This window comes from Amphiprion ocellaris, chromosome 3 (assembly GCF_022539595.1).
Source record: "Amphiprion ocellaris isolate individual 3 ecotype Okinawa chromosome 3, ASM2253959v1, whole genome shotgun sequence".
Taxonomy (NCBI): domain Eukaryota; kingdom Metazoa; phylum Chordata; class Actinopteri; family Pomacentridae; genus Amphiprion; species Amphiprion ocellaris.
The window spans coordinates 24,621,691-24,648,951 of record NC_072768.1 but is presented as its reverse complement, the minus strand read 5'-3'; the positions used below and the strand labels follow the sequence as shown (position 1 = coordinate 24,648,951).

The 27,261-nt window shown below is 39.4% G+C and overlaps 1 protein-coding gene across 6 annotated transcripts in view; it reads right to left on the bottom strand.

Annotated features, from left to right (window-relative positions):
* Positions 1 to 26,664, bottom strand: part of LOC111572781 (suppressor of tumorigenicity 7 protein homolog) — a 59,755-nt gene extending 33,091 nt beyond the window's left edge. For 2 of the 6 annotated variants that reach the window (XM_023276598.3, XM_023276599.3), the window contains exons 1-2: positions 26,498 to 26,660; positions 12,593 to 12,628 (exon numbers count right to left, since the gene is read on the bottom strand). In XM_023276598.3, the coding sequence (XP_023132366.1) occupies positions 12,593 to 12,614 (22 nt within the window). In that variant the 5' untranslated portion in view covers positions 12,615 to 12,628; positions 26,498 to 26,660. Of the gene's footprint in view, positions 1 to 948; positions 1,020 to 12,592; positions 12,629 to 26,497 lie in introns of those variants that run through there. The other 4 variants (XM_035951154.2, XM_035951155.2, XM_035951157.2 and 1 more) reach the window with 4 other exon arrangements.
* Between the last annotated feature and the right edge of the window lie 597 nt (positions 26,665 to 27,261).

Sequence of the window (27,261 nt, the reverse complement as noted above, 5' to 3'; positions counted from 1 at the left end):
ATCCAAATGTTTAAAGTCAAAGATGGTGAGGTCAAACATTAGAAACTAAGATATTTTTTTTAAACTGTCAAGAGAACAGCTGTTTCTAAGATATTGTATTTGTTTGTGAACATGACAATATTATCCTAAATTTGGTAAAAATAAAAAAAAAACCTTCAAAACTGTTTATTTTGTCTTCAGTTGTACCTTTGATGTTACCAATAAGAGCAGTAAGTTTATCTCTGCAGGCTGAAAATTGAGAGGAACTGTTTTTTACTCAAATTGATTTGTGTTGTTTTAATTTTGAACCTACAAAAAAGCCAAAATTTTGTTTTCAAGATTTATTCTCATCAGATTATAACAATTAACGTATTTAATGTGAATCAAGCAACCAGAAAAAAGAGAACGGAGAGAAGGAGAAAGATTTATTTATTAATTTTCTTTGCTTTAGTTGCCAATTGATGGATAAGACAGTTCCCCAGCTGTAACCCTTACAAATAACAACTACCGGTAAGATTTTGTGTGGGAGGTTGCAAATGCTGACAAAAATCAGTCAAGCAACCTTTCATTTTTTTATTTTCCATTACCACAGAGACTAAAAGTAAACAAAGAAAACAAACATATGGGACATTCACAGAAAATAAATACAAGGCTTATTCTACCCCTGCTCAACAAGCCACTATGTAAACACAGATATCAGCTACAGCTGGCATATCCCTCACACACACAAATCTACAACTAAGACATAAAGAGGCACAAATACACACACACTGTCAGCAGGCCATCGCCCACGCGCTGAGCAAACCATCCACTTCATGAATATCAATACAAAATGTACAGGACCACCTGCTGCATACAACATAAAGGACATTTGCACAGGAAAAGATCAGAAACATAGCTACCATACAGTTCCTGACTACACACAGCCTGTCAGCTGCAGACAAAATGAAGAAGCGCTAAATTACTTACCCTCCATTCCACTGAAACGTCCACTAGAGCCACCAACACACTGACAAGGCCTATCAATTAATTTGGAAGGAGAAAAAAATACAGTAGAGTGAGATTTTCTCCCCCCTCTTTCACCAGAAATCAAAGTTATGTTTCTCTACATCCATACAGAAATGGAAGCAGTAGCTAGTTGTCTTTCATTGAGCACATTTACTAGTGAGGGCCCCTGGTCTGTTCTCTTTTTCTTGATTGGCCGCTGTCTGAGAGTGACAGCAGGCCAATGCAATTCAAAGCCAGCTCTGTCCTTCTCTCCCTCTAGTAACCCAGCAGAATAAGTACAGAGGGGGGGTCTGTAGATACCAGTGCAGCCAATCAATAACATGGATTTTAATGAAGGGCGGCGGGGTGGGGACGCTCCTTAGCCTCGTCCTGCAGAGGTAACCATGACAACCCCTAAATGACCCTACAGGAGAATGGATGAAGGTGTCTTAGTGCAGATTTACAGATAGAGAAGATCCTTCAGTAGTGTGATTAATGCAGCGGAATTATTTTTTATTTATCCAGAGACCTTCCTAAAAATCCATCCAAATCTATTTTTAAGCAGCAGCCTTGTGCAGCTATACAATCCTAGCACCAGCCCAGTATCACCCCATTCATCCAGATGACTAGCTTTAATGGAGAAAACTGAGGGTTAAGTACCTTGCTCTAGAGCCCATCAGAAGCAGTTTAAAGCTTAGCGTGAAACATCATTTCCTTGCATCAGACACTAAATTTCCCACTTGATCCATTGATTAGAGCCAATGACCTTCTAGTAATAAGGCACTTCCTTTCTTTCTTTAGCCTGCTGAAACACTAGAATATGACGATAGAGAAAGCCCAGTGAAATTAAAAGGCTGACAAGGTTAGCTGCTGTTCTATGTTCATGTAGTAACACGATGATGACAAATGCCGTGATTTCCTGTACGAGATGCCACTGTACTGATTCAATTATCACTAGAAGAACAACATTCATACAGCAGTCTACCAATGGCCCTGTGATGTAGTTCTCTTCTATGCGGGATTAACAGCAATACTACTGAGACAATAAGAGGCTAAAAGATTTTTTATTACCTCAATGCTAATGCTAGTTAATAATGAAACTGTTTTTTATTGTTCTGCCAAACAGAAATTATTCCTGCATTTGCCATTAAGGAGTGTATAAATCCAGGAATTTACACTTACAGATACACTACAAGTTACGCAGGCAGTTGTACAGTTGCTGCAGTAACAGCAGAATGGTGGTGCTTGAAGAGGGCAAATGCCAACATAAAAATAGACTGAAAACAACAGTAAAGATTGTGAAATTGTTGCTACAATTCATTCCTCCTTGTATTGCAGGCTACTAATTTGAAAACAAAAAAGCAATAGAGAAATTAGATTTAGTTTTCTTTGTTTAATGAGGAAGGAAGAGGATTTCTAAATCCCAAACTCTGAATCATTGCCTGTCCTCTAAATCAACTTTTAAATACTCTAAACACAGACAAGCTTGTATAAGCCAAACGATATCATGTCCATATCATGCAGCCCCAGGTGTTAATCATATTCAAGCTCATTCTGCAGTCGATCTAAAAAAAAAAATCCCTTTTCATCAGAAGCCAAGCACACATAACAATTACGGTTGAGGGTGTGCGCCAAGAACAGTCATGTTTTTGTTCTTCACCTCGCCCACCCACAGCATAGGGTCCAACTTATCCAACTGACTAAATCGACACCCGTTACACAAAACCTTGTTGGTTATGTGGCTAGCTGTCTAATATTTGATAAATGCTACTGTCAAGTGTCTTATTTCTCATTTTATGGGTGAATGTCATCCAGACAAGCAGGGATCAGCTAGGAATGAATCCCAATTTAATAAACTGGGAACTACTCTGACCTTCCTACTAGTTGATCGACATTGGTTTTTGAATGCCAATACTAACATTCTGACACTTCCAATAAACGTTTTATGATAATATTTACAACTGTCACATTTTTAATTTTTTGAAATACTAAATCAAAACATTTCAATATCAAACCATAGCATAGAAAATGACTGAAAGACACATATTTAATTCAAAAGCATCTTCATGTAGCTCTCAAGTCATGCTTTAATGACATTTACTGGGCAGTTTAAACCAGAGTAGCGCACAGAACATGAGCAATTACACATTGACTTGTTATTTTTGGTGCTGGTGGGAATCAAGCCCACTGAAAAGCCACAAATGATTGTCCTACGCTTAATATATTAAGGAACATAAAAATATAGTTATGTAATCTCAAATATATTTAACAAAATCCATAGCAAGCAGGGTGAACATGCTGGGAATGAATTGAGCAACAGAATTACCTCAACTTGCTTCATTCTGGCCAAGTCTATGATCATTAAAGCTCCAGAGTTTCAGCTCTGTTACTGTTGGCACAGGTTATGCACCGCCAAAGTTATGGATGGCAACAGCAAATGGCCTGGGAGCTGGTCTTGTTTGCTGAATAGTTTCCCCAACTAGCCTTTAGATCCATATATGGAGATTCTGAATACCAGTAAAATGACTATAGATGATGTTAAAGAGTTTTCCAGGTTTTTCAGGTGTTCACTCTGCGCATACTAATTGCACAGAACTGAGCAACTATAAACAATCAAGGTAAGGGACCTTCATCATCATTTACTTCAAAAAAAATACATCAATACATATAAGTGAATTCATGGAAAAAAAAACTAATTTTTGACAAGCACACAGACTTTACCACAACTACCTGAATTTTCAAGGGAAAAGGCATCCTTCATGCAGCTCCTCCAACAAAACAAATGACAAAAGGGCTTTTTACTCAAGTTCAAGCATCAGGTCATCAACTCCAGTAAAATTTGTGCTTTTTCTTTAAAAAAAATACACTAAATCATACTGTATCTATACTGTACTATAGATTAATTTTAGTCATCATTTTATCATTTTAAAACCAATCCGAACCATACACACAATTAAGGTAAAAAAAAAAAAAAAAAAATTCTTTTCTGTAGTTATACTTGGAGTAACTCCCACTTAATTACATTTTCAATTAATATGAGAAAAAAGACAGAACTGTGCATACGCTAAGTTTCCTTTGGCAGAATGTTTTCTAATAACATGTCATGATGTGTCACAAATTGCTAGGTCTGTAGGGTAGATGTATCTAATCAGAATGAGAACCAAATGCCAGCAGCGGCAGTGATTAAGCAACTGAGCACTTTGTGGTGGTGGCTGTACAACAGTAACAACAGCGTTACTACCAGGTTGACATTTCCTCTTGCAAAATTCCTTATTGTATGAACGACATGGTACCCAAGCTTTATGATGAAAAGTTTCTAAATCTTGCATCTGCTGGATGAGGATTGAGGGTCAGAGGTCATCACCCAAGAGAATACATTAGTGTCCTTTTCATGGGATGAGATAAAGTACTTATCTATAATAAGCCTTCTTTTTTGGCTTACTCAACTTCCAGCCACTATATGAGCTCAAGAGACAAAAATAGCAGAAGTCAGCAGTTACCACAGAAACCCGATCACTCTGCCGTTTTGACGTTCTTATGGGGTTACCACAGCAACAGACACAGCTGGTTACCGTCAGAGTGCTTCCATCAAATGGCCATCTTCAGTAAGCACCTTATTCTGCTCTTGGGCACCAATAGTGGAACAAACAAATACAATAGACAACCTGGAGTTCAGTTCAGTTCAAAGCCCATTAGCAGCTTATCACTGAATTGAAAGATGATGTGATCTTGTCAGGCAACAGGCAAAATCATATTCCGCTTTTAAAAAATATCATCATCTGCCACTGATGAAATAACACTTATACAATGTTGGAGTGATATGACTAAGGTATGGCCCACAGCAATCCTCCCACAATCAAAACATGCCTCCATTTGCCAATTGCATTTCCCTAAGCTCATCGTCATCTGAAGGCATACTGCTGACAATCTAACATTAATCTTACACAGAAATAGCCTGGTCTACATTTAGTGTAGTATTCAGGTTTCAGGCAGAACATTTAGAGTAGAGTATGTGGACCAGCGGTGTTCTATTTTAGACTGAAAAGACCCTAGTAGAGTTTTAAAATCTTATCAATTTTAAAAATGTGCTACATCACAAATATAAAAGTGGACGACACAGAGTATTTAGGTGCAACTTGTAAATATGCTCATACTACATAGTCAGGGAATTATGGTTTCATGCACATAATGATGTACAGTAAGTGATATAATCCTGCTGACATCAGTAACTGTAATCACACAGGAAGACACGCAAACCAATTAAGATCCGTATTAATAACATGCATGTCAATGCAGCATGGATATGGATTAATATGGGTTTAGAATAATAGCAGAAAAACTATTTTAACTCATTATCTGTACTTGAGTGAGCTAGAGTAGAGACATGGTCAATACAGAAGCACATTTTAACGTACAGCTAAAAGTGAACTCAAAATCTAATATTAGTGTAGGACAAGAAACCAAACTGTTATCTTTGCATTACAATCAACTTTAATACAGTCACAGCTTACAGCACTTTAAAATTAACTTTAATATAACTCATTTGCTTTTATGGAACATTGCTTTTGCCATCATCACTCTCACCAATAAAATGAATCAAAAGTCTTGAAGTGTTTTCAGTGGTATATACACATAAGTGAGTTAACCACAGTGGTCCAGGCTGATTCTAGAAGTTCACCTTTTCAAATGATAGTCAATTCAAACCACTGCCTTAAGCAAAACATCAGTCAGACTATCTCATCAACAAGGAGACCCTACCCTAACAGTCTTCAACAGGTCAGTGTTGGAAGACCAGACAGAAAACTGAACCACTAAAGGTAACAAGCCTGAAATTCTCAAACTGAACACGGACTCTGATCAATAACCCACAACTGCAACAAGAAAAGCATTCAGAGAGCCAAGGCTGCTCAGTCGATGGATAAGTCCCGAGAAGTCCACTGTGGTTGATTTGTAGTAGAACCGCAATCAGGCGATCGTCAGCAGGCAGCTGATGCAGTGTTCACTTGTCATAGTTACAGTGACCCTGTGCCGCTATCTCACAATGATTCAGAAATCCTTAACAAATCTGTGGATCCAGACTACAAGCCACATCACTGCCAAATTCTAATGAGGTGATCCTTGTGTCATTTCTGACCTTCCCTGAAAATTTCATCCAAATCTGTTAGTCTGTTTTTGAGTAATGTTACACATAGACAAATGGACAGATTCATAGATCAACAGAAGGACAAATGTATGCCAATCGTCACATAACTCCGCAGCGTTCCTTGGCGGAGTAAATATAAATGAATGGGAAGAATGAACAAAATGAATTTGTGTTCTTACACTCCTTCATGTAAAGTCATTTTACATGTGCACTGCCTTTGTCAGGTTCAAACAACCCAAGAGCAGTGGGAAAATTGTCCGACAGCAAGACAACGAGTGCTGTGCATTAAAATGCATTGTCACATTCTGTGTAGTGTATCATAGAGGACGAAAGCTAATGATGCACCTCTGAAGTCTAAACACTTGACAACATCTACATTATTTCTGACACTGACATATAAAAGCCCAATATGCTATACACACAATATAGCACTGTGAAAGCTAGAAAGAAAGGACAGACAATCTGTACTGTACTCTAAGTGCGACCAATGACCTGATCCACAGTGGTTTTGAGACTTTTCTGATCATAACACCCAGTACCATTCAACATATTACTTACATTATCGTAACAGTGGGTTCCTGGAACTTTATTATCAATAACACCACGCGGGTCATGAAAGATCATTATGATCATGATGGGAAGCTGTGACTGGTCGGTGACCAACACTATCTGACACAAAAATGTGTATCCTGAACCTAAGATTATAATACAATGCATGTTCCCTGTGTAAATAACACACAGTGTGTCCATATTTACTAGCATTCCAGTATGGTAAAAGCCATCCATCAAACAAATGTCCAGGCCCAATATTTTGTTCATCTACATATGAGGACGTTGCTCCTGATTTTTTAAACTTTAGTAATATAATGAATCCAGGAATGAAGTGCAAGCTGCTAACCCAAACAGCTCAGTGCATTCATAGAACACTGGGCAAGATATCAAAATCACAACGGAGCTCTGCACCTGAGCATCTAAGAACTTGTTAAACTAATAGCAATGCTAAAAAAGAATGCTTTGTCAGTGTTGGTCCCTTGAGGTCACAGCTATGATAAGCAAGAAGGGGGACGCCACTGCATAATGGACAGTTCTGGCCTCTACACTGTCTGTTAATTCTTGATAATGGACACCTTGTGAGGCACTGCCATGCTTAAACCATTTTAGCTGGCCAAAGAAATTCAAATCCCCCTCAGGTGAAAATCAGTTTGTTTTTGTATCTTACCTTTACATGTCATTATGCTGAATCTTTAAATGCTGGAAGACATGCCATGAGTGAAATAAACAGTCAACACCATGAATTTTTTGAAGTATTTCCACCTTGAAACTGCAGTGTACAGACAATAAAAAAAAAACACACACAAATTTATACTTCGAGGGTTTCATACATAACAAACCTAAAGAACCAAACCTGTCAACTTGCAGGGTGAAGCTTTCTGTATTATTATTCACCTTCATAACCAATTTCTGGCTTGAACGCATAGCACTAAAATACCTCAATATGACAACTTGTCAGCATGTAGCGTATATTTGTATGCTTAAATTAGTTTTACCATGTTTCAGCTGAGTTCTGTGTTTGCTAATGGCTTTGAACTGTAATGAGTGGAGAGGTGGAGGTGAGAGCAAAACCAGGACAATGTAGATTCTCACATTCAAGCAGAAGCAATTGTCTAGAGTTACATTTAAACGATTTTAAGATATAAAGAGATTACTTTCATGGAAAAAAAATCGAAATATGTAACTTTAATGTACAGAGATGAGGTTTTTAGGCATTAAATAAACACCAAGACCATTCATTTGTATTTTCAAGCATTTTGCAATCAATTAATGGACATCATGCAGCGAATCAGAGCCAAGTATTTCTCCAGACAATGGTATAACAAGATTTCTGTTCCTCTAAGACAATTTGACATCAGACAATCAATCGCCCGAGGCAGCAGGACTGACTGAATGGTCTGAAGTGCATTTATTTTACTACAAGACACTGGCTTGAATCCAACCTGAAAACTCTGTAATAAGTTATTTATTTCTCCTTTCTCTTATTTTTGTCACTGTTAGTTGTGCACTAATGATAAAACCTAATTGAATTTAAAGGAAAACTAGAATTATTACCTTACAGTTGTGCGGCATTCGCAAGCTAGTCAAGGTGCAGTTTACATTCATGTCTGTCCAGACTCATATGTAGGAAAGACTTTGAACAGATTCAGTATAAGGTATAACATGTATGAATGTTGCTGCAAAGAGGCTACAAATTCTAATACGTGCATGGCATCATTCATGCAGCTCTTGCGACAAAGAAAAAGGAAAAAGAGCTTTTTACTCAACTTCAAGCACCAGGTCGTTAACTCAAGTAACACTAGTGTTTCTTCTTAAAAGATTATAATAAATACAAATTCTATCATGTGCACATGTACTTCACACACATCTTCAACCTGACAGGATTATTATCAGAGTTTCAAGGTGGGAACTCAAGATCAATCAATCAGTGTGGTCAATCAAGTGGATATTTGTGTCAATTTTAAAGAAAGTGCCTCAAGACATTTCTAAAGATATTGGACAGACAGACAGACAGACAACACCGAAAACATAATACCTCCATTCACGACTGTCGCTTGTGCGGACCCATGAAAATCAATACCCCTTCAGGCAGAAATAAAGTGTTGTACCACCTAGAAAACTGCAAGTACTGACCTCTGTTTTCATCAAGTGTAGGCCTATTGTAGATCTACTGAACAATCAATTTCTTCCTCATAGCATCCAACACCACACAGGCCAAAGGAGCAATAGCAAGGCAGAATGTAAGCACCATTTACCCAAACCTGTGCTGAACCGCTTGACTAGAAATAAGCCCTTCCTGTGTGTGACAAGGTAACTGCACTTAGACATGTAGGAAGTGGATGATGCACACGAAGGTCAGTAAGACGTATTTATAAGTGCTGATGGCTGTTGAAGACTGATAGAAATAACTCATGAAGAACCACATTTTAGGTTTTAACACTGAGACATCCCTTCCAAAAGCCCTTTTTGAAAGTAAAAGTTTGACTTTAAGTTATTCGAAGTCTCTAAAATATAAAAGTCACATTGTTTTTATGGATTTCCGCTGCAAATACTACATATTTCTTTACATCTGTTCTATTATTTTAAGGAACAATACATTTTGTTGAAATCTAAAATAAATAAATAAATTGATAGGAGATGGACAAGCAGTTGAAGTGTACATAACTGTCCCACATGTATTATCAAATCGTTTCCACTTTATACGACAAGACTCAACAAATGTGGTTTACATTTGGTTCGTCTTTTGCTGCACTGACGAAGATAAATATGGTGGAAGTGATTTTCCTGGCTCTTCACTCCCACTACCATCTGTCATTATGAGAAAGGGGGAACAGAGTCCACCCTGTTTGGTGCCAGAAAGCAATTCGGCACATTTCCTATCGAACCTGAACGTTGACCCACAATGTCAAATGCTGCACAGAAGTCGAAAGAGGAACAGTTTGGGAAAAGACTATACAAGGTAATTACTTTAAGGTCGCAAAATTATTATAGATACGGCTATATTTATGACAGTCACATATAAGCAAATATAAAAAAAAACTTTTAAATTTTAGCTGTTCAGATGATACTTTTATTAAGAGTGAAGCAGAGTGAGACTGTACTGGCAAAGGCCATGCATGCTACAGCCTGCCAGACTTTTGTCGGTCTTGATATCTGAATCTACTTGAGACCACATTTGGCTTATTAAATACACAAATCAGACACCCTTGTAGAACAGGTCCAGTGCCCTCAATGGAACACAGTCTGCTGTAAAGGCTGGACAAGATTTACAAAAGCCTCTATCAGAACCAGGTGTCTAGATGATCAGCAGGGATTGTGACACCAGCACATTATCACATTTTGGATCAGCACAATGAAAAAGACCATCATATAAGAATAACAACTGCATATATTTCCCCAAAAAATAACAGATAATGAAAGTCTGGCAACTACAGTAGATCAGCAGCTCATGTGGTACAAGAAGTTTTACTCACATGAATAATCTTAAACATAGGCCCGATTCCAGAGGCAATTTCAGTATCTCAGACAAAAATTTTCTAACTGTGTCTAGTTAATTTATTGATGCAGTGTTTGCTGCTTGGATATAAGCTTGGACCCAAACCATTTCCTAACAAAGCTATTCCAATGAGATAGCCTATAAAAGAGGCTCAGCTGTGTATTTCACCACATGCTGCTGAGTTTGTCACTTCATCCTAAAGAGTTGAATGGACATTCTATTTTCTCTCTGGTGCCTATTGTCAGCTTAATCTCAAAAAGCAATGAATGATTTTGGACCAAAAAAAAAAAATCCAGCATTAAATATACATTGACAAACTTGGCTGTTGTGGGAAGCAGTGTGATCTACTTTAAACAAGTCCTATGTTTTGCATAATGGTGTTCTCATTTCATATTCTATGTGGCTGAGTATAATGGTATGGTAACAACGAAAGCAACACAATTAGCAAGTAAGTTTGACATTTGTTTACAAAACTGGTCATAGCTTTTGACCATCTGCCATTACCAATCAATCAAATGAATGCATTTTGTTTAACTCTGTATTATAAAAGGATATAAAAACACCAAACTGCAGCACTCTTAAATCATACCTTGTGTACAGGAGCTTACTAGTGGGCTAACACTGATTCATACTCTCTGTAGTCTCTGTTGTGTATGCAGTAAGTATGATTTACTAGCTCACCTGATTGAAACTACACACATGACAAAATGGAAAGACACATCGCCCTATGCCAACATGGTACAGAAGTGACTCGTATAAAACAGCAGCATGGTGGGCAAGAGGCTACAGACCGGCAAATAATTCAAAAGGTCACAAGGTCCATCCCTTCTACAGATGTGGAGATTTGTATCCATAAAGGCTGTATAAAATCATCACATCTACTGAGACAGAATTGACAGCACACAGAAATGCAAATCTAACCTGTCTATCTAGTTTGTCTGCTCAAGTATTTTAGACCTCTTTCTATGCTTTAGGAACAGAATACTATGCATCATTTTTAAGTGTACTGGATGAGCATTTCTTAAATTTGTCTTCTATTAAACCTTTTATTATTAAATTTTATCAGATTATATACTCAACATCTTAGTCACCTAATGTTTTAAACATCTAGGCAAACTTTAACATATGAGTAAGAGTAAAACATACTCTACACATGTTTTGTCTAAGTCTCTATTGTTCATTATTTACTTTGATTGCAAAAGAAATACAACCAAAAACATAATGTGACCCATACAATGATACGTCTTGACTTTTGATAATATCTGCTTTAAATTGTACTTGGTGTGCAGTAAAATTGCCCAAACCATTTCAAAAGCAAAACACAGACCAAGTAAGCAGAAAACAATGAGAACAAGTTGCAGAAAAACTAACTTAGAGAATACATCAACTTTGACTCTAAAATGACCTCAAATTCAGACGGGCAGACAACCTTAGTTAGGCTTTGGTCAGTGAAAAGATGTGATCTGCACCAACATTACCCTCAACTGTTTGACGGAGGAGTAATGCAGCAACAGCTTTTCATCACTCTAACAGCCAGAATGCTAACACACCACAGTCTGTGCCGCTGCCGGTGTGCATGCTAGCTCTGATCTGACGTCAAAGAAATAAGTTACTTTTGGCTCTGACTGGGCAGCCATGACAGAATCAATTAGATTAGCTCAGACTTCCGTGAAGCATTGAGCAGGTAGTGGAGTGGGCCATCATGGTATTGATCAAAGTGAAAGGGTTTCTTGTGAGGTTCGGGTAGAGAGGGGAGAAAGGGATTCTCCTTAAGACACCAGCCCACCTACAGATCAACACTACAAACTCTTCTGAGAGGGGTCAGGAGCTGCACAATGCCCAAAACACACATGTACAGACAAATACACACAACAGCAGCACGCTATGTTAGCTTCAGTAGCATCTAAGATTGGAAATGATACCCTCACATCTTACAGCGATCTGCGAGAGCCAGAGAAAGAAGAGAGAGGAGGCTGATGCCTCAGTGGCAAAAGCATCCATCTTCTGACATGCTCACTCACATAAATGCAAACATGCATAAGGACATACTTGCATGAAACCAGCGCGCCAATACACTCATGAGAACTGAAACATATCGACAGAGGGTGATCAGATATTCACACACAGACACTGAGTAGTGCACCATCGCTCAGAGTAAGAGAATGTAAGGCAGGCGGTAAGCTCAGCATGACCAGCTAGCTTGTAGTGCAGACCCTCCATGCTAAAATGGTAGATCCCAGATTTCTCCCCATGCAATCTGCCACCAGCAACCATGGAGGCAAAACAGGAAGAAGAGAGGAGAGGAGGGATGCAGGAACAGAGGAAATCTAGCAATTTCCTTTTCCTCCTCTCCCCAAGATAAAGGACACACAAACGTAAAAAGGAACATAAACAGACAAACACCGAGGAGACGGGAGGATGGTGGTGGTACTTACATGAGGACTCTGTGCCGAACATGGCTGGACCGGGAGCTGTGATGGAGAGAGAGGAGGAGGAGGAGAAGGAGGAAGGAGAGGAGAGAGAAAGGGGAGGGTGAGAGAGAGAGAGGGGAGGTTGATGAGCAGGCAGCTACACAGCGGGGGTCATCAAAGCAACACAATGCAGCCAGCCGGCCGTCGCTGCCTCCCAGACGGCCAGATGCCCCAGCTCCGCTATCCGTTGCTGCTTTAAAAGCCCTCCTCCGAAACACACATAGAAGCTCAGCTAGTCCTGCCACCAAAAAACAGGGGGCCTTTTGGAGGATTAAATCTGAAACTACATAAACATAGAATAAAAACAAGCAGAAATCCTTCACAGCAACGGCAAGCTGTGGTGAAATCCAGACACGGAGATGTGGTTGTGGCTAGCTACTGCATCTCTCCTCTTTCTGCAGTCTATATCCTCCTTGTCATCCTCTCCTCTCCGTCACTCTCTCACTTCTCATTTCACTGTAGGATTCACTAATGAGAAGAGAGAGGAGAGAGGGAAAGTCTTTCCCGGGGAGATGTGAGAGAAAGGAGGGAGTGAAAAACTAAAAATCTGGTGAGGGGCTGCTGCCAGTGCTGCTGCAGCCACTGTAAGACAATAGCTATGCAAACAGGGAGTGACGTCAGGACAGAGGGGGAGAGAGAGAGAGCTGTAAAAAGACTGACAACTGCTGCTAGATGGAGAGAGGGAGGGAGGCAAGGAGGAGGAAGGGGAAAGAAAGAAGGGGAAAAGGAGGGAGAAACATGAGCGAATAGGAGAGGGCGATGGAGAAAGACTGAGTGCAAGAGCAGAGATGGAAAGATGGACAGGCAGCAGCAAAACGGAGGCACAGGACAGGAGAAAGAGAGCTAGAAAAGGAGGCAAATGAGACACAGGAGGAGGTGGGGTGTAAAAAGACAGAAGCAAATTAAAGCAAAAGTGACAAAAGAGAGGGAAGGAAAGAAAAATAGACTGAGGGAGGGCAAGACAGAGAGAAGGGTGAAAAGATAAAGAGATACTAAGGGGGAGGAGAAAGGCAGCTGAGGCTGAAGGGGACACTGGAGAAAAAGAGTGAGAAGCAGGCCAATCAAAATAGTTTGTCTAGTTTGGAGCTAAAAAAAAATCCAAGGATACAGCAGGACACACACACACAGCCATCAGGGAGCGAGACAACAAATTTTCTACTGTAAACACACAATATCATCAATCAATCTGAAGTGAAGGTTAAAATACTGTCTCAAAAATATGGAATCCATATCACATTGACTCATCTAGGCCTTGCTCTATGAAACCTTTTTCATTTTTATTCAATAGTCAACACCATAAAGGTACACATTAAGAAAGATTAGAAAGCATATAAAGCATATATAGAAGAGCCAAAAAAGTGTGACCTGCCACTGTTTAACAATGGCTAATCATTCATATCCCTTACATTTAACACATAAGCAAACCTACTAAAGCTACTGCAAAATATTTTAGACATATTTTCTGATCAGAAAGAGAAGGTACACAATAATTTCTTCAGAAATTTATTCTTCTCCTCTATTTGCATGTTCCTGAAAGTGTACGTTTCTGACAGATTCCCAAAACCTGCATTATATAGCAAAAACCCGCCCCTTGCTGGTTTATTCAGGGTGCCCGAATTCTTTTCAGACCTCTAAATCTACCTGATTCAAGTTTTTCTTCCTCTTTAAGATGCACGGGTACCTTAAAGTGCTTATAGTGAACTGCTTTCAGTTGGTAAGTGTCATTATTGACGGATATCATAAAACTTTACTGATGGATCTGGCATGCTTCTAAATTTCATAAAGTGCATGTATAATCCGGCAACTGTGCAGAAGTGAGACACACTGAGCCTGTTTTGAGCAGCTGAATAGGTACAGTAGTAAGTCTGTACAACAGCCTGCTAACCTAAATAAATAGATGGGCGGTCAGCCGGACATTCTCGTGGCCCCCACCTTTGAATGGGGTGAAGCTAGCTAGCATGTGGATTAGCTCAGCTGCTGAACAGAGGAGCGTGTACTGATGGAGGCCTCTGTTCTTTTGTGTCTCATACACCCTCCTCCTCCTCCTCCTCCTCCTTCCACCACGTCTTTGTCCTTCAAGCACAAGCTTGAGACCCCATCTCTTCCCGTTACACGGCAAAAAATAATTCTTTGACAGAGTACTGAGTCAAAATTGTATTTTATAATAAGCAAAACTCTTTTCTATTCTACATTTTGACAGCTAATAGTATACTATACTATACTGCAGATCCATTTGTAGAAATATTTACAAAATGTATTATGTATTACATTCAATACATTCCATTTTTTGTCATACCAATAAAGCGATATTCCTTGTTCTTTGCTCTTACACATTATCTACACTTCTTCCTGTAAAAAACTGCTTGAACCAAGAAAACCGAATTAAAAATAAATGGAATCATCTTACCCATTTGCCACTTTATAAGATTAAAAAATTTTGCAGCAGATGATTCGTTAAGACATTGCCTAGGATTATGTCAATTACACAGGGGCTCTCTCTCAAACACTCCATTGAGAGTTATCCTCACATCTGCTATCACATTCCATATTCTCATTCCTGGGCTTCGTCCAACCAAGACTGGGCAAACATTGTTGACATGGCGGAGTCTCCTTCCCATCACCATCTCTTCCAGTATTTGATCATCTGCAAAAAATATCTCACGTGTTTTGTTTTATGTTTCCTGCCTGACATTATTCCTAATTGGCACGAGGGAAGTATCTGTGATAAGGATGCAAATTTCAAACGAAATTAACCAATAATCTGCAGTGTTATCAATGAATCACTACAATTATTTAAGTACAGCAGACACTGATCCTGGAGCTGATGCTTTTTAAAACTATATGTGATTTTCCCGTTATATGCTCCTTAAGGCATTTGACTGGCTAGGAATGTTGTCCTGCCTAAGGAAGGCTTGCCTTGAAAGCACGTGTTCTGGACGCAAGCCAATGACCACAACATGAAGCCTCTGTCATGATGCGCTGTCGCTAACTAAACCCCCACAATGCTCTGCTCACCAACATAGAACTGCCTGTAGTGCAAATGTTAACCATCACTTTTAATGAAGGTAAAAACACTGATCTGTTTTCTGTTTTAACCAACAGATGTCACTGGTGATCTTTCCAACTAAAATATCTATTTCCAATACAACTGCAGTTTAAAGAACTTCTGATAAAGTACAGGGGGTTGGGGGAAACTTGAACTCAGCAAAGGGCTGAGCTATCGAAATGGAAACGCTGAATTCAGTGTGCTTTGCTCTCGTGCCAGTTTTTCACAATTTTGACCCCTGATCGGCAATAGTATGATCTGAGAGGAGATCAGTAGCTCAGAAACGGCTGCTATGGAGCTGCTATAATAATCACAAGGGTTAAGCAAGCAATACAGCATATACAGTCATGGAAAAAATTAGTAGACCATCCTTGTTCTCTTCAATTTCTTGTTCATTGCAATGCCTGGTACCGCTAAAGGTATACTACCTTAAGAATACAATGAACACGACAAAAAATGCAACTGATTACATAATACTTTATGTCCTATTTGACATGCTTAAGCTTAATTGTATTCCCAGGATATATAAGAGGACATTTCATGTCATAAGCAGCACTGCATATGCAAAGTCCTAGAGTGGTTTCCTGCTTACGTTCAAGCTGTAGCACAACTCAGAAGTTGTCAGCTCTCACATAATGCCTAAAACAAAAGAATTATGTGAAGCCACAAAGGCAATCATCTTGGCACTGCTGGAAATTGGCATGAGTGAGAGACAGGTAGTGAAAAAACTGAAGATCTCCAAGACAGCTGTGTATTACACCAAGAAAAAACAAGCCGAACATGGTACTACCAAATTGCTAGCTGATCGTGTCAGGAAACGTCTTTCTACCCCACAAGATGACTGTGCACTCATCCATTCCTGTGTCAGAAATCATCGTCAGACCTCCAGGGACCTTAAAAATTAGTGGGCACTGTTGAGAAATGTGACTTGTTCAGCAAGGACAGTTCAAAACCGACTTCTTGAAGCTGGTCTGAAGTCACACATGATTGGGCTAAGGTTCTCTTCAGTGATGAATCCAATTTTCATTTGATGCCCACTCCAGCCAACTTACTGGTTAGGAGGAAGCCTGGAGAAGCGTACAAACCAGACCGTCTTGCAACTACAGGAAAACATGGGGGTCCATCAGTGACGAACGGCGGTTGTTCAGTATGGGTGGAACAGGGTAAATGCAATTGTGTGAAGGGCGAATATACCAGGGCATGTACAGGGCTACTCTTGAAAACAGTCTTCTCCCATCAGCTGGAAAACTCTTTCCTGCCTCCAATGACTGGATTTTCCAACAAGACAATGCCCCTTGCCACAGAGCAAGGTCAGTTTAAGCCTGGATGGAGAACCAGAACATTCGAACCATGTCTTGGCCTGCTCAATCACCAGATCTAAATCCAATTGAAAACCTGTGGAAAAAAAATCTAACACAAAATGGAGAATCACAAGCCCAAAAACAAAGCAAATTAGTTTGAATTTATGCAACAGGAATGGGCTGCTGTGACAGCAGAACAATGTCAGAAGCTGGTGGAGAGCATACCAAGATGCATGGCTGCAGTCATCAGAAACAATGGTTATGCAGTCAAGTACTAACTCCTGTGTGTATCATGTGACTAAAACAGACAGAAAAGAAAACATGGAACGCATAAAAGCACTGTTTTTGGCAGTACAATGCCATAGCTATTGATGTAAGAAATTAAATGATTCTTATGAGCTATTTTTGTTATCACTATATTTGTCTAAACAAATGTACCTTTAGTTGTACCAGGCATTAAAATGAACAAGCAATTGAAGAAAACAAGGGTATTCTAATATTTTTTTCCTTGACTGTATATATAGTTCCTCCCAGTGTGTTTCAAAATCCAGTTGAACCCTCATCAGATTTTCTCATTACTAGGAACTGAATAAATACACCAAACCGATGGGCCAAATTGTTGTTCTATGTTTGTACTGGCACTTCAGTACCTGTCAATACAGCTTCTGCCAAAAACACATGCAATAAGAACCAGTGCTCAGAGCTGTTTCAAATTATTTAATTTGTAAATTTGAAGTCAGAGCAAACATCCACACATCATTTTGATAGTGGTCTTCTTCTGCAGTAATCTAATTTAGTAACTGAATAAACTACTTCAATATCTGAAAGTTTAGAGTATAGTTCCTCATTTCAGAGGTTTGGACATATAAGGCTAGCTTACACTTTTGACAAGGGTTGGGGCAATGCTTCTACATAAGTTTTGCAATTATTCAGTTCAATTAAATTGTATTTAAAATTCACAACATATGCCATCTCACAGCACTTAGCATAGTAAGATACAGGCCTTACGAATTTTAAACCGAGAGTCAAGAACCCAACAATCCAAAGTAGCCTTTGAATTCCTTATGAGCAAACTGTCAGTGACCGTTGGAAGGAACCAGACGTTACCTAAAATAGGGAGGGGAAAGAAAACCTCCGAAAGAACCAAGTTCAGGGAAGGCGGCCTTCTGCCTCAACCAGTTATGTTTTTCAATTGTCAGAACAGAAATGCTCCTACTTCCAATGCAGTTGTGGGTGACCCAATAGCTGATATTTGATAGAGCACACACCACATAGGTCCCTTTCAGACATGAAACTGTTACTACTATTGTATCTAAGTAACTAAGTATCACTTCCAACATGGCAATCTGAACTGCACAGTCACATTAACCAATAAGCATACACAAGCAGCAGTAATTGAAGTTTTATGACGTGAAGTTTCGAGAAGATTTTTTTCCACATTTCATATCAATACTCGTCCAAAAACATTGCAGATTGCAAAAATCATTCCAAAATCAAAAAACATCTTTCTCACTGACTTTACAATTTTAAATCTATTAGGCTAAAAACTTAAATGTCCATTACAATAAAACTGGACTGTGACAGAAACAGACATGGTTCTAAGTTTGAACAAAACAATGAGGAACATTAACAGAAAAGTGACAGTGCCACTAATTCTTAATGACAGAATGCCATAACTTCAAAGGATTAATGAAGTTCAGCAGTGGTCCATACCTTATTTATGAAAAGGTCTACAAGTGCAAAAGCACTGAGCAGAGAGTCCCTTGTTCAATTCATGGATGCCCTTCCCCAAACTACCTCTCTACATTTCATGTCTCTCTGCACTGCCCCTATAATATAAAGGCTTTCTCTTAAATCAAAGTGTGTTTGAGTCATACGTGGCCTATTGGTTACACACCCTGGCAACCGGGTCCCACTCTCTCTGCCACAAACACAATTAGCATGCAAACCCACTGCCATAATAGTAATGAAGTCCAGGTAAATAGGGGTGCTAATTGAATCAGACACTGAGTAATGGAACAACGCCGTTCCTTCAATCATTGCTTAACTTAAAACAGTGCTCCTCACCACCTCTATTCAGTGGAACTGCATTCATGAGCCATTTATTCCTGAACAATGCACACCTCACCCCGCCCCCGCTACCATCACAAAGTACCACCCTGAAAAAGCATCTCCTCCTGGTTGCTAAGCAACTGAAAATAAGCGTGAGAGGAGTGTGGCCATCCTTCCGCAAGAGGAAAAATAAGGAGAAGCATAGTGTATTTTGGAAGTCTAGGAGACTTGATGTTGACACAAGTGTGTTGATAATCAGATGTAAGAGGTATGTGCACAGATATCTGCAAGAAAGGATGAAACTGGGTAAATATCCCAAAGGATTCTATGGAGGAATCAGGGCAGAAAAGCCTCCTTAGGCCATAGTGTCTAACACCTCTGACAATACATCTTTCTTTTTCAGCTCAATGAGTTTTAAAAGGAACAGACCAGGATCACCAAATCATGCCTGGTGTCCCACCAACATCCCTGCGAGAACTTGCAAACCACCCAGCCAGAGGCTTTTGTACTGGTGGTCATATTTAAACTTGGGGGTCCTTTCCTGACCTGACAACGATGAATTTACAGCACTCAAAGCCAGACGGTGTGAAAAATGGATTGTGCCCTCTAGACCCACCATGCATACAACAGCAAGGACATGCAGTCTTCTGATAAACAGACAATCAAGGCCCCCAAATTTCCTCTTCAGAGGAACCAGACTACCACAAAAGGAAGGTTGGTGAGGCTTTGATTACTTCCACTGGGTCACAATTCAAACACAGCGGCATCATTCAGCTAACTGGGTCAAGAACACTGTGACTGTCACTGCTGACACCAACTGGCCATGATGGGGAACTGTATTTCCTCTGAACCACTATTACTAGGCCATTAAAACATGAACAATTATTGAAATCAAATCAATTAAAGTCCACTAGACTTATTCAGACATTTTAATATGAATGTTAAAGCAAAACAAAGAAAAAAAACCAAAAAACAAATAAATATCTAAAACTGCATCAAATCTAATACAGTGGGTTTTTTCAATTAAAAAAATGTACTTTTCCCAGCATGAAAATGTGCATTAGTGTATACTGGGCCTTGCCCCAACCTTTCCTGCAAGTGGCTTCAAAAACAGAAATCCATAAAAGTAAATGCTGAAACAAAAAGTTTTGAAAAGAGACGGGATGTTGGCTGTGACAGAAACGCAGAACTAATCTGAATACATGCAGACAAGCTAAACTCCATCTAAATTTAATAAATTTGTTGATGGAATATAGAACAGGAGAAATATTATGCATTCATGTATGTAGCTTAGGGTAGACTATAAACAACAGAGTGCACTAGAAAGAAAAACACGACTCATTATGTACTGATTCAATATATTGCATCCCTGCCAAGCCCGTCTCAGACATACACTCCTTTCCATGAATCTGACAGTATTTGAACGAGTTGGCTGCATATCTGAATAAGCATCCTACTTACTTTTCTGTAAAGGTCACAACGGCAGTCTTACTTGACTGGATCTAAAACTATTGAAAAATAACTTTTGACATAGCACAAGTCTGAACTGCACCCAGCCAGATTAACCGAAAAGCAGGCAGAAGTAACAGACTCTGAGTGGTTTTAAGGGATTTAGGAAAGCACCAATATTGGTCCAAGGACATCAACATCTCATCGACACAGACAAAGACACACAGGGCTTTTCACATACAAGCATCTCCAAAGAGGGATATATGCGTGAAACTTCATTAGTTACCTATAGTTTTAAATTATTCATGACATGGAGGCAGTATCAATCAGGAACTAACTCCAAGTCACAATTTGTACTCTCTCTTTACATCAGTCTGGTGAGCTTTCAGATACACAGTTTATAAACTACAGTTAATCATTTAGTTAGTCATTTGTTACAGGTTGAGTCCTGAGCTCCATTGCAGCTGTCTGGAAATTTTTATTTTACCATTTATAAGGTAGCAGTTAGATTCTCATCAGACATGGACTGCCTGCTTGTGTGGTGAGTATGTCTGAACAAAGCCATGATGAGTATTAATGTAAAGGTTGCCTATGTCTGAATGATACCACTTTACCAGATTGATTAAGCCAGCAATGTTGCATATCCCATGTCTGAAAAGGGCTTACGGTAACTGGACTCCAGCATTCCTCAGATTCAACTACATAGTACCTTAAAAAATGTCTATCTGTACTGCAAAAGTGGTAGACTTTCCAGATAGACACCAAATTAAACAGACTACAAAGACACCGATATCCCTTAGTCTGACTACAGCTGTATGTTTTAGAGGACTGACACACTACCAGAAGTAGTCTAGTCTAATACCCCAGCTACCATATACAAAATATAATCTCAACAGAGAAAATAAATGCTATAAAACATTGTCCTTTCTACATAACTGAAAAAATATTAAAGAACATACCGGATAAGTGCTTCAGGCAGACTGTATATGGCATTACACTGATTCTTGTTGAATTTATCATAGTTTGCATAGATTCAAATATGTGCAGGCAGTCAAATCTTACCTGCACTTACACACAGGTTACTGCACACGTCATTCATCAAACTGTCTTTGTATGTAAAGTAGGAAGACAGGATGAGGAACAGAGGGTGGGGAAATAACCACCTGCTTCATGTTAGCAACCTCTTACTGTGGCTGTTAGCTTTATCTAATGAGCTAATCTCTCTGGCAAAAGCCAAACATTGTAAAGAGTTTATTTACAAATTAGTTACTGGGGTCAACTCTCAAGGTAAGGGTTCTGCTGGGATGGAACAACGCATTACATTTTCATTCTTTTACCAGCTTTGTAGCATAAATGCACAGAAGAAATAACCACAACTGCAACGGTTTCTGTGACTTTTAGAAGCTGCATACACTGCTGGACAATTTGGTAGCAAGTTACCTTCTTCTGGAAGTCTGTTCTAAATTATTTAGCTGTGGAAACTGAAATCATTTCATCATACCACTATATCCTGTAAACAGAGAGGTACATTTCTTGCACTGCTGCAAAATCCACACAAACACTGGGAAAGTCTTGCTGCCTGTACTGTGGCCACAGATGATAAACTGGAGCATTTCACAAGACTTTCAGTTTTAAATCTAAACTGCTGGTCTGTTACATCTACATAAAATGAGACGGCATGCAGATGACTTCTTTGGGAACAAAATGCAAAAAAAAAAAAAAAAAAAATTCCACCTTCTGAGCTGCAGTTTCTGATGCACAGTTGACATTTCAACTTTGACCAAGCTAAAAAAAACTTGCTGTATACTTTTATGGTTTGAAACTTCGCTTTCTTCACCTCTTACTGTTACGACTGCTATAGATGTAGAGAGGCTCATCGGATAGTTGATTTTACCTGGATTCACCTCATCACTGTAGTTCGCTAAAAGTGACATTTTGTATAATCAGGATGCCTACGGAGCAGCCGTGACCTTTCCCTTACTTGGCCAAAGTAATCACTGGCATGTGTGTGTGTGTGTGTGTGTGTGTGTGTGTGTGTGTGTGTGTGTGTGTGTGTGTGTGTGTGTGTGTGTGTGGGTGGGTCGGGGGGGGGGGGTGTAGTATTAGAGTTTTTGAATAGCCACTTTGGGAACTTCAAGGCGCAAAAGCCTTAAGGTTGATCAAGATTTTGTGACATGGATGTTTTCTGTGTGAAAGCAGACAAAAAGTGGACATAAAACAGACTTTGAGTGTGGACTTCTTTACAGGCAGGGCAGGGCAGGGCAGTCTGCCCCGTCAAAGGTAGGGCAAACACTTCTGGCTGAGATCATGTTACCAACACGGCGCACAGGTTCTAAATAAAGGTTTCTGACCAGTCTGATCTGGCTTTGTGGTGAATGCGCTGTGGCTGCCTGTGGCACATCTCTCAGTGAATTCAGACGATTTCTTTAATTTTCAAAATCACTGACACTTAGGTCAGTGTTCAATGTGATGTATGGAGATGTTTATTGTCATACCACACTGTGGCATGTGAAAACAAGTCTGTCTTTCACTGATTAATTTCAGTATTTCCCCAGCTTCCAGAGCTGTGGACCTTGTTCTCAGTACAGAGGCTTAATTGGCCCATTCTAAGCTGACAATGTTGGAATCTTTTTGTAGTAAAAAGCCTGTAAGAAAAAAAATTCCGTCTTCAAAGAGATTTTATTCCTGATGCATGAATTCATTTGCTGGGGAATATGAAGCCTAGGAAAAATGCCCTGCAAAATATGTCTGAACCTAGATACAATTTATCAGCCTGCCAGCATTTTCCACAAAAACATAACAAAACATTTCTTCAATTACAGCCTTGCCCCATTGGTCACTGAGGGGTACTGGCTGTTGATATGGTGCCATGAAATGGTATGTAATTCTCCCTTTATGCTCTGACATTTTCAGTCTTATGGCTGTGCATCAAAATGATGACTCCTAATATAGAGTTCAAGACCAATTTATTTCAGCAACTGCACCACAAGCAGCTTTCTGCTGAGCTTAGCAATCTATACGGTTGTGAAAATGGACTACCTTTTTTAAGCTCAGTTCAATATCTAACTTGAGAAAACAGACAGCAAATGCTGGTGTAGCAACATATTAGACAGATGATCATTTACACAATACAAACGTTACACTGCAAGCATACAGGATGTATAGTTGGATCAAACATGTATCACCACATCATGACTTTGATGACAGTGGATGATGGTGCAGTTCCAATTTTGATGACAGAAACACAGTGAAGTGCAGGCCAAGGCAGGCTTCAACAGCAACCAGAGTTAAATCATCAACTCTTGAAACAAATATACTTGATAAGGGCATCATGTTTTATTTTTGAATAATATGTCAAATTTAGGGGGCTGCAGTGGCGTAGTGGTTAGCACTTTCGCCTTGCAGCGAGAAGATCCCTGGTTCGCGTCCCGGCTTTCCCGGGATCTTTCTGCATGGAGTTTGCATGTTCTCCCTGTGCATGCGTGGGTTTTCTCCGGGTACTCCGGCTTCCTCCCACAGTCCAAAAATATGCTGAGGTTAATTGATTATTCTAAATTGCCCGTAGGTGTGAATGTGTGAATGCTTGTTTGTCTATATATGTAGCCCTGTGACAGACTGGCGACCTGTCTAGGGTGTCCCCTGCTTTCGCCCGAGTCAGCTGGCTAATTGTAGTCACAAGTTTAAGACTGTAGTATAATTAGAATAGAAAAATGCAGATATTTCAAGCAAAAGATGAATAAAACGAAGGTCAAGTTTTGACTGTGTGATGTAGATCTCTGTAGTCAGAGACATAAAAATGTTTTGTATGGATCTTCAATTACCTCAGATAAGGAAATCTACTGAAAAAAGACACCTTTTACAAAGAATCCATAGAACATGTTGCTCAAAAACAAGCCCTGCTGCACTCCCAAGAGTGATCTGTCTCTGTTCTCTAGGGGGCTGCCAAAAGTCATTTAGGGAGAAGCAAGAAACCCTTAACTATATTTAAATTACAACTGAACAAATGTCTGATGTGATAAGTTGATAAACAAGTCTGAGGGGGAATCCCATAAGATCACATTTTTGATGGCAAATGGGGAAAGGGAACTAAGACAAAATATCAGCTGTATACAGTGGTGTTAATGAGGAAGAGGAAGTGAAAGCATGTTATCAATACAACACTTTGTTAGATGCCATCTCTTGATGTCAAACAGGACATGTATCGTAAAAAGGGCTGGTCTAATAAGCTGCAGCTTCAGATTACATTTGGTCATTGGTTATTGGTTAATTTAGTGTAATCGCATTGCATTGTTCTCAACTGTTAGTCTCTGTTTTAAATTGCATTTTAATTTCAGTTTCCAACTTACTCTCAGTTTAAGGTCTGTAACATCAGGTCGGTTGGGGTACATTGCAACTCTGGGTTTTCATCCAACATCCCACTAAGAAATTACATGGGATAATATTTGCTGACCCTACAGTAAAGTCAAAAATACACTTTGTTTGCATGATAAAACAGCAAGCAAATAATACTGTACATCTCTGTATTTGTTAATCCTTATCTACACACAGAAGTAAAAAGTGCAGAATGTAGCACATTAGCAGTAATAAACAGGTCAAATACTGTATTTAATCAAGATATTAAGAAATTATTTCCTCACAGTGTACAAGGATGTGCGCTGGGAGATCAAAGCTGAGTTTTGGCCATTTAAATGTAGTTTTATGCTTATTTGCCACAAAGCAGACAGTGACCTCTGATCCTGCCTGACTGTGCAGACAGGCTGGTTTATAGGAAGCCACAAGCAAAGAGGTCTGAATTTAAAGCAATCCAATTTTAGCCATAATCCTGTGGATAAAATACAGAATGGAGGATGAGTTAATATTGTTCCAGGCATATACATACCTATTTTTCATTTGGAAATGCTGGTATTTCCAAATGGTTAATGACAACATTAATTTATGCTGTCAGAGGATAGGCAATATGATCAGAGTTCATGAACAAAGCTATAATATGTTTTAGTGTTCAGAATGATTTTGAATAACTTTGAAGAACTGGAGCTAATGAAAATCGGCATTTATGCTTCTCCAGACTAATCTGGAGGACTGGGGTTTGTCAGACAGCTGATTCAGAAGGCGGCAGCAGCATTAACACCTTTCTGCTCAAGAAGTGACAAGGTGACAGTCAGCAGCATGCTTTATGCCACATTAAACCTGTTGCATAAATTTCCAACGCCCATGCTCTTGGTTATGACTGTTCAGTTTCAACATGCGCGCGCACACACACAACTCTTAAGCTCCTCAACCAGCCTATGTGTGCCTGCAGGCTCTCCTGCCCTCTCTAGTTCCAGCCAGCTGGCTTTCTGAAAGAGCACATTCTTCCATCTGCTGCTCAGCACAGAGTCACAGGAGACTCATCACTGGCTGCTGTGAGAGTAAGGAGCCACATAATGCCAACTAGACCACTGAGCCCACGTTGAATGACCAGCAGAGGTAAACACTTTAGGTCCACAAAAGTGACAAGCAGTGGTACACTTAAGATCTAAGTTAGGGCTTACATTTCTTTGGAAGTCATTTACTTGCTTTAAATGCATCCATAGTTGATGGGAGTTTCTCTAATCTAGAAAAAAAGAAAATTTTGCAAACACATAGCTTTAAGAAACAGCACCAGTGCTCGACAGGCAGTGTAAACCCTGGAGTAACAGATAAAAGACACCCTGCACTGACTCATGATGGAGATCATTAAAAACAACACAACGCTCTGCTCCTTTCAATTGGCATGTGGTGCTCAGTCAGGAAAACTAATTACACGGCAGCTCTGAACGTCCTACTGATGCTCTAATGTTCATTTAACATCAGCACATTTTCAGCCATGAGGACTTCCATTTAAACTTGACTAAGTGTTAGCCATTCACCCTGCTAGCTAACCGCTAACATGAGCTGGCTAACGTTTGCAAAGCAAGAAAACTTTAAAAAGCAAATAAACGGAAGCACAGTGAATGGCAGCGTTGGGGAAGTTAATAAAGCGACATGTGTGTGGGAACTTACCTCAATTTGTGTACGTGGGGAAGCCGGTTAAATGCTTATTCGGAGCGAGCATTTCTTCTGCCAGCACTTCAACATGTGTCTAGTATCCAGCAGCAGCAGCAGATTGTGTGGACGTGTCTGCAGACGGGGCTGGATGGCTAACGTTAGCTAACTGTTACCAGTTAGCCACCGGCTCGCTAACCTGGTCAGTTAACTCCCACCGCCCCAAGATGTCGCTCTCACTAATTCACGAATTCACTCGAGATGAGGCAAGGTCATGTAGCTGACTGTCCTACTGAATGTATCTATATAGCTATTAAAAATACATAAATACACTACTGCTCATTTCCAAGTTTTCGTATATTTAGAACATCTCGCTTAAAAAAACATCACGACGTATTTTTTTTCTCGTTATATATACGCACACACACACAAAATTGTGTGTGTGTGTGTGTGTGTGTGTGTGTGTGTGTGTGTGTGTGTGTGTGTGTGTGTGTGTGTGTGTGTGTGTGTGTGTGTATATATATATGAGTAATTACTAATTATACATTTACACAGAATTTACACAGAATTACTAATTAACCAGCTGCCCAAATTATTGGTTTGCCAATTATCAGCAAAAATCTACTTTATTAAATCCATTTACGCTACTGTTTAAAAGATTGGAGTCACTTAGAAATGTCCTTTTTGAAAGAAAAGCAGTTTTTTTCAATGAAGATAACATTAAATTAATCAGAAATACAATCTAGACATTGTTAATGTAGTAAATGACTATTCTAGGTGGA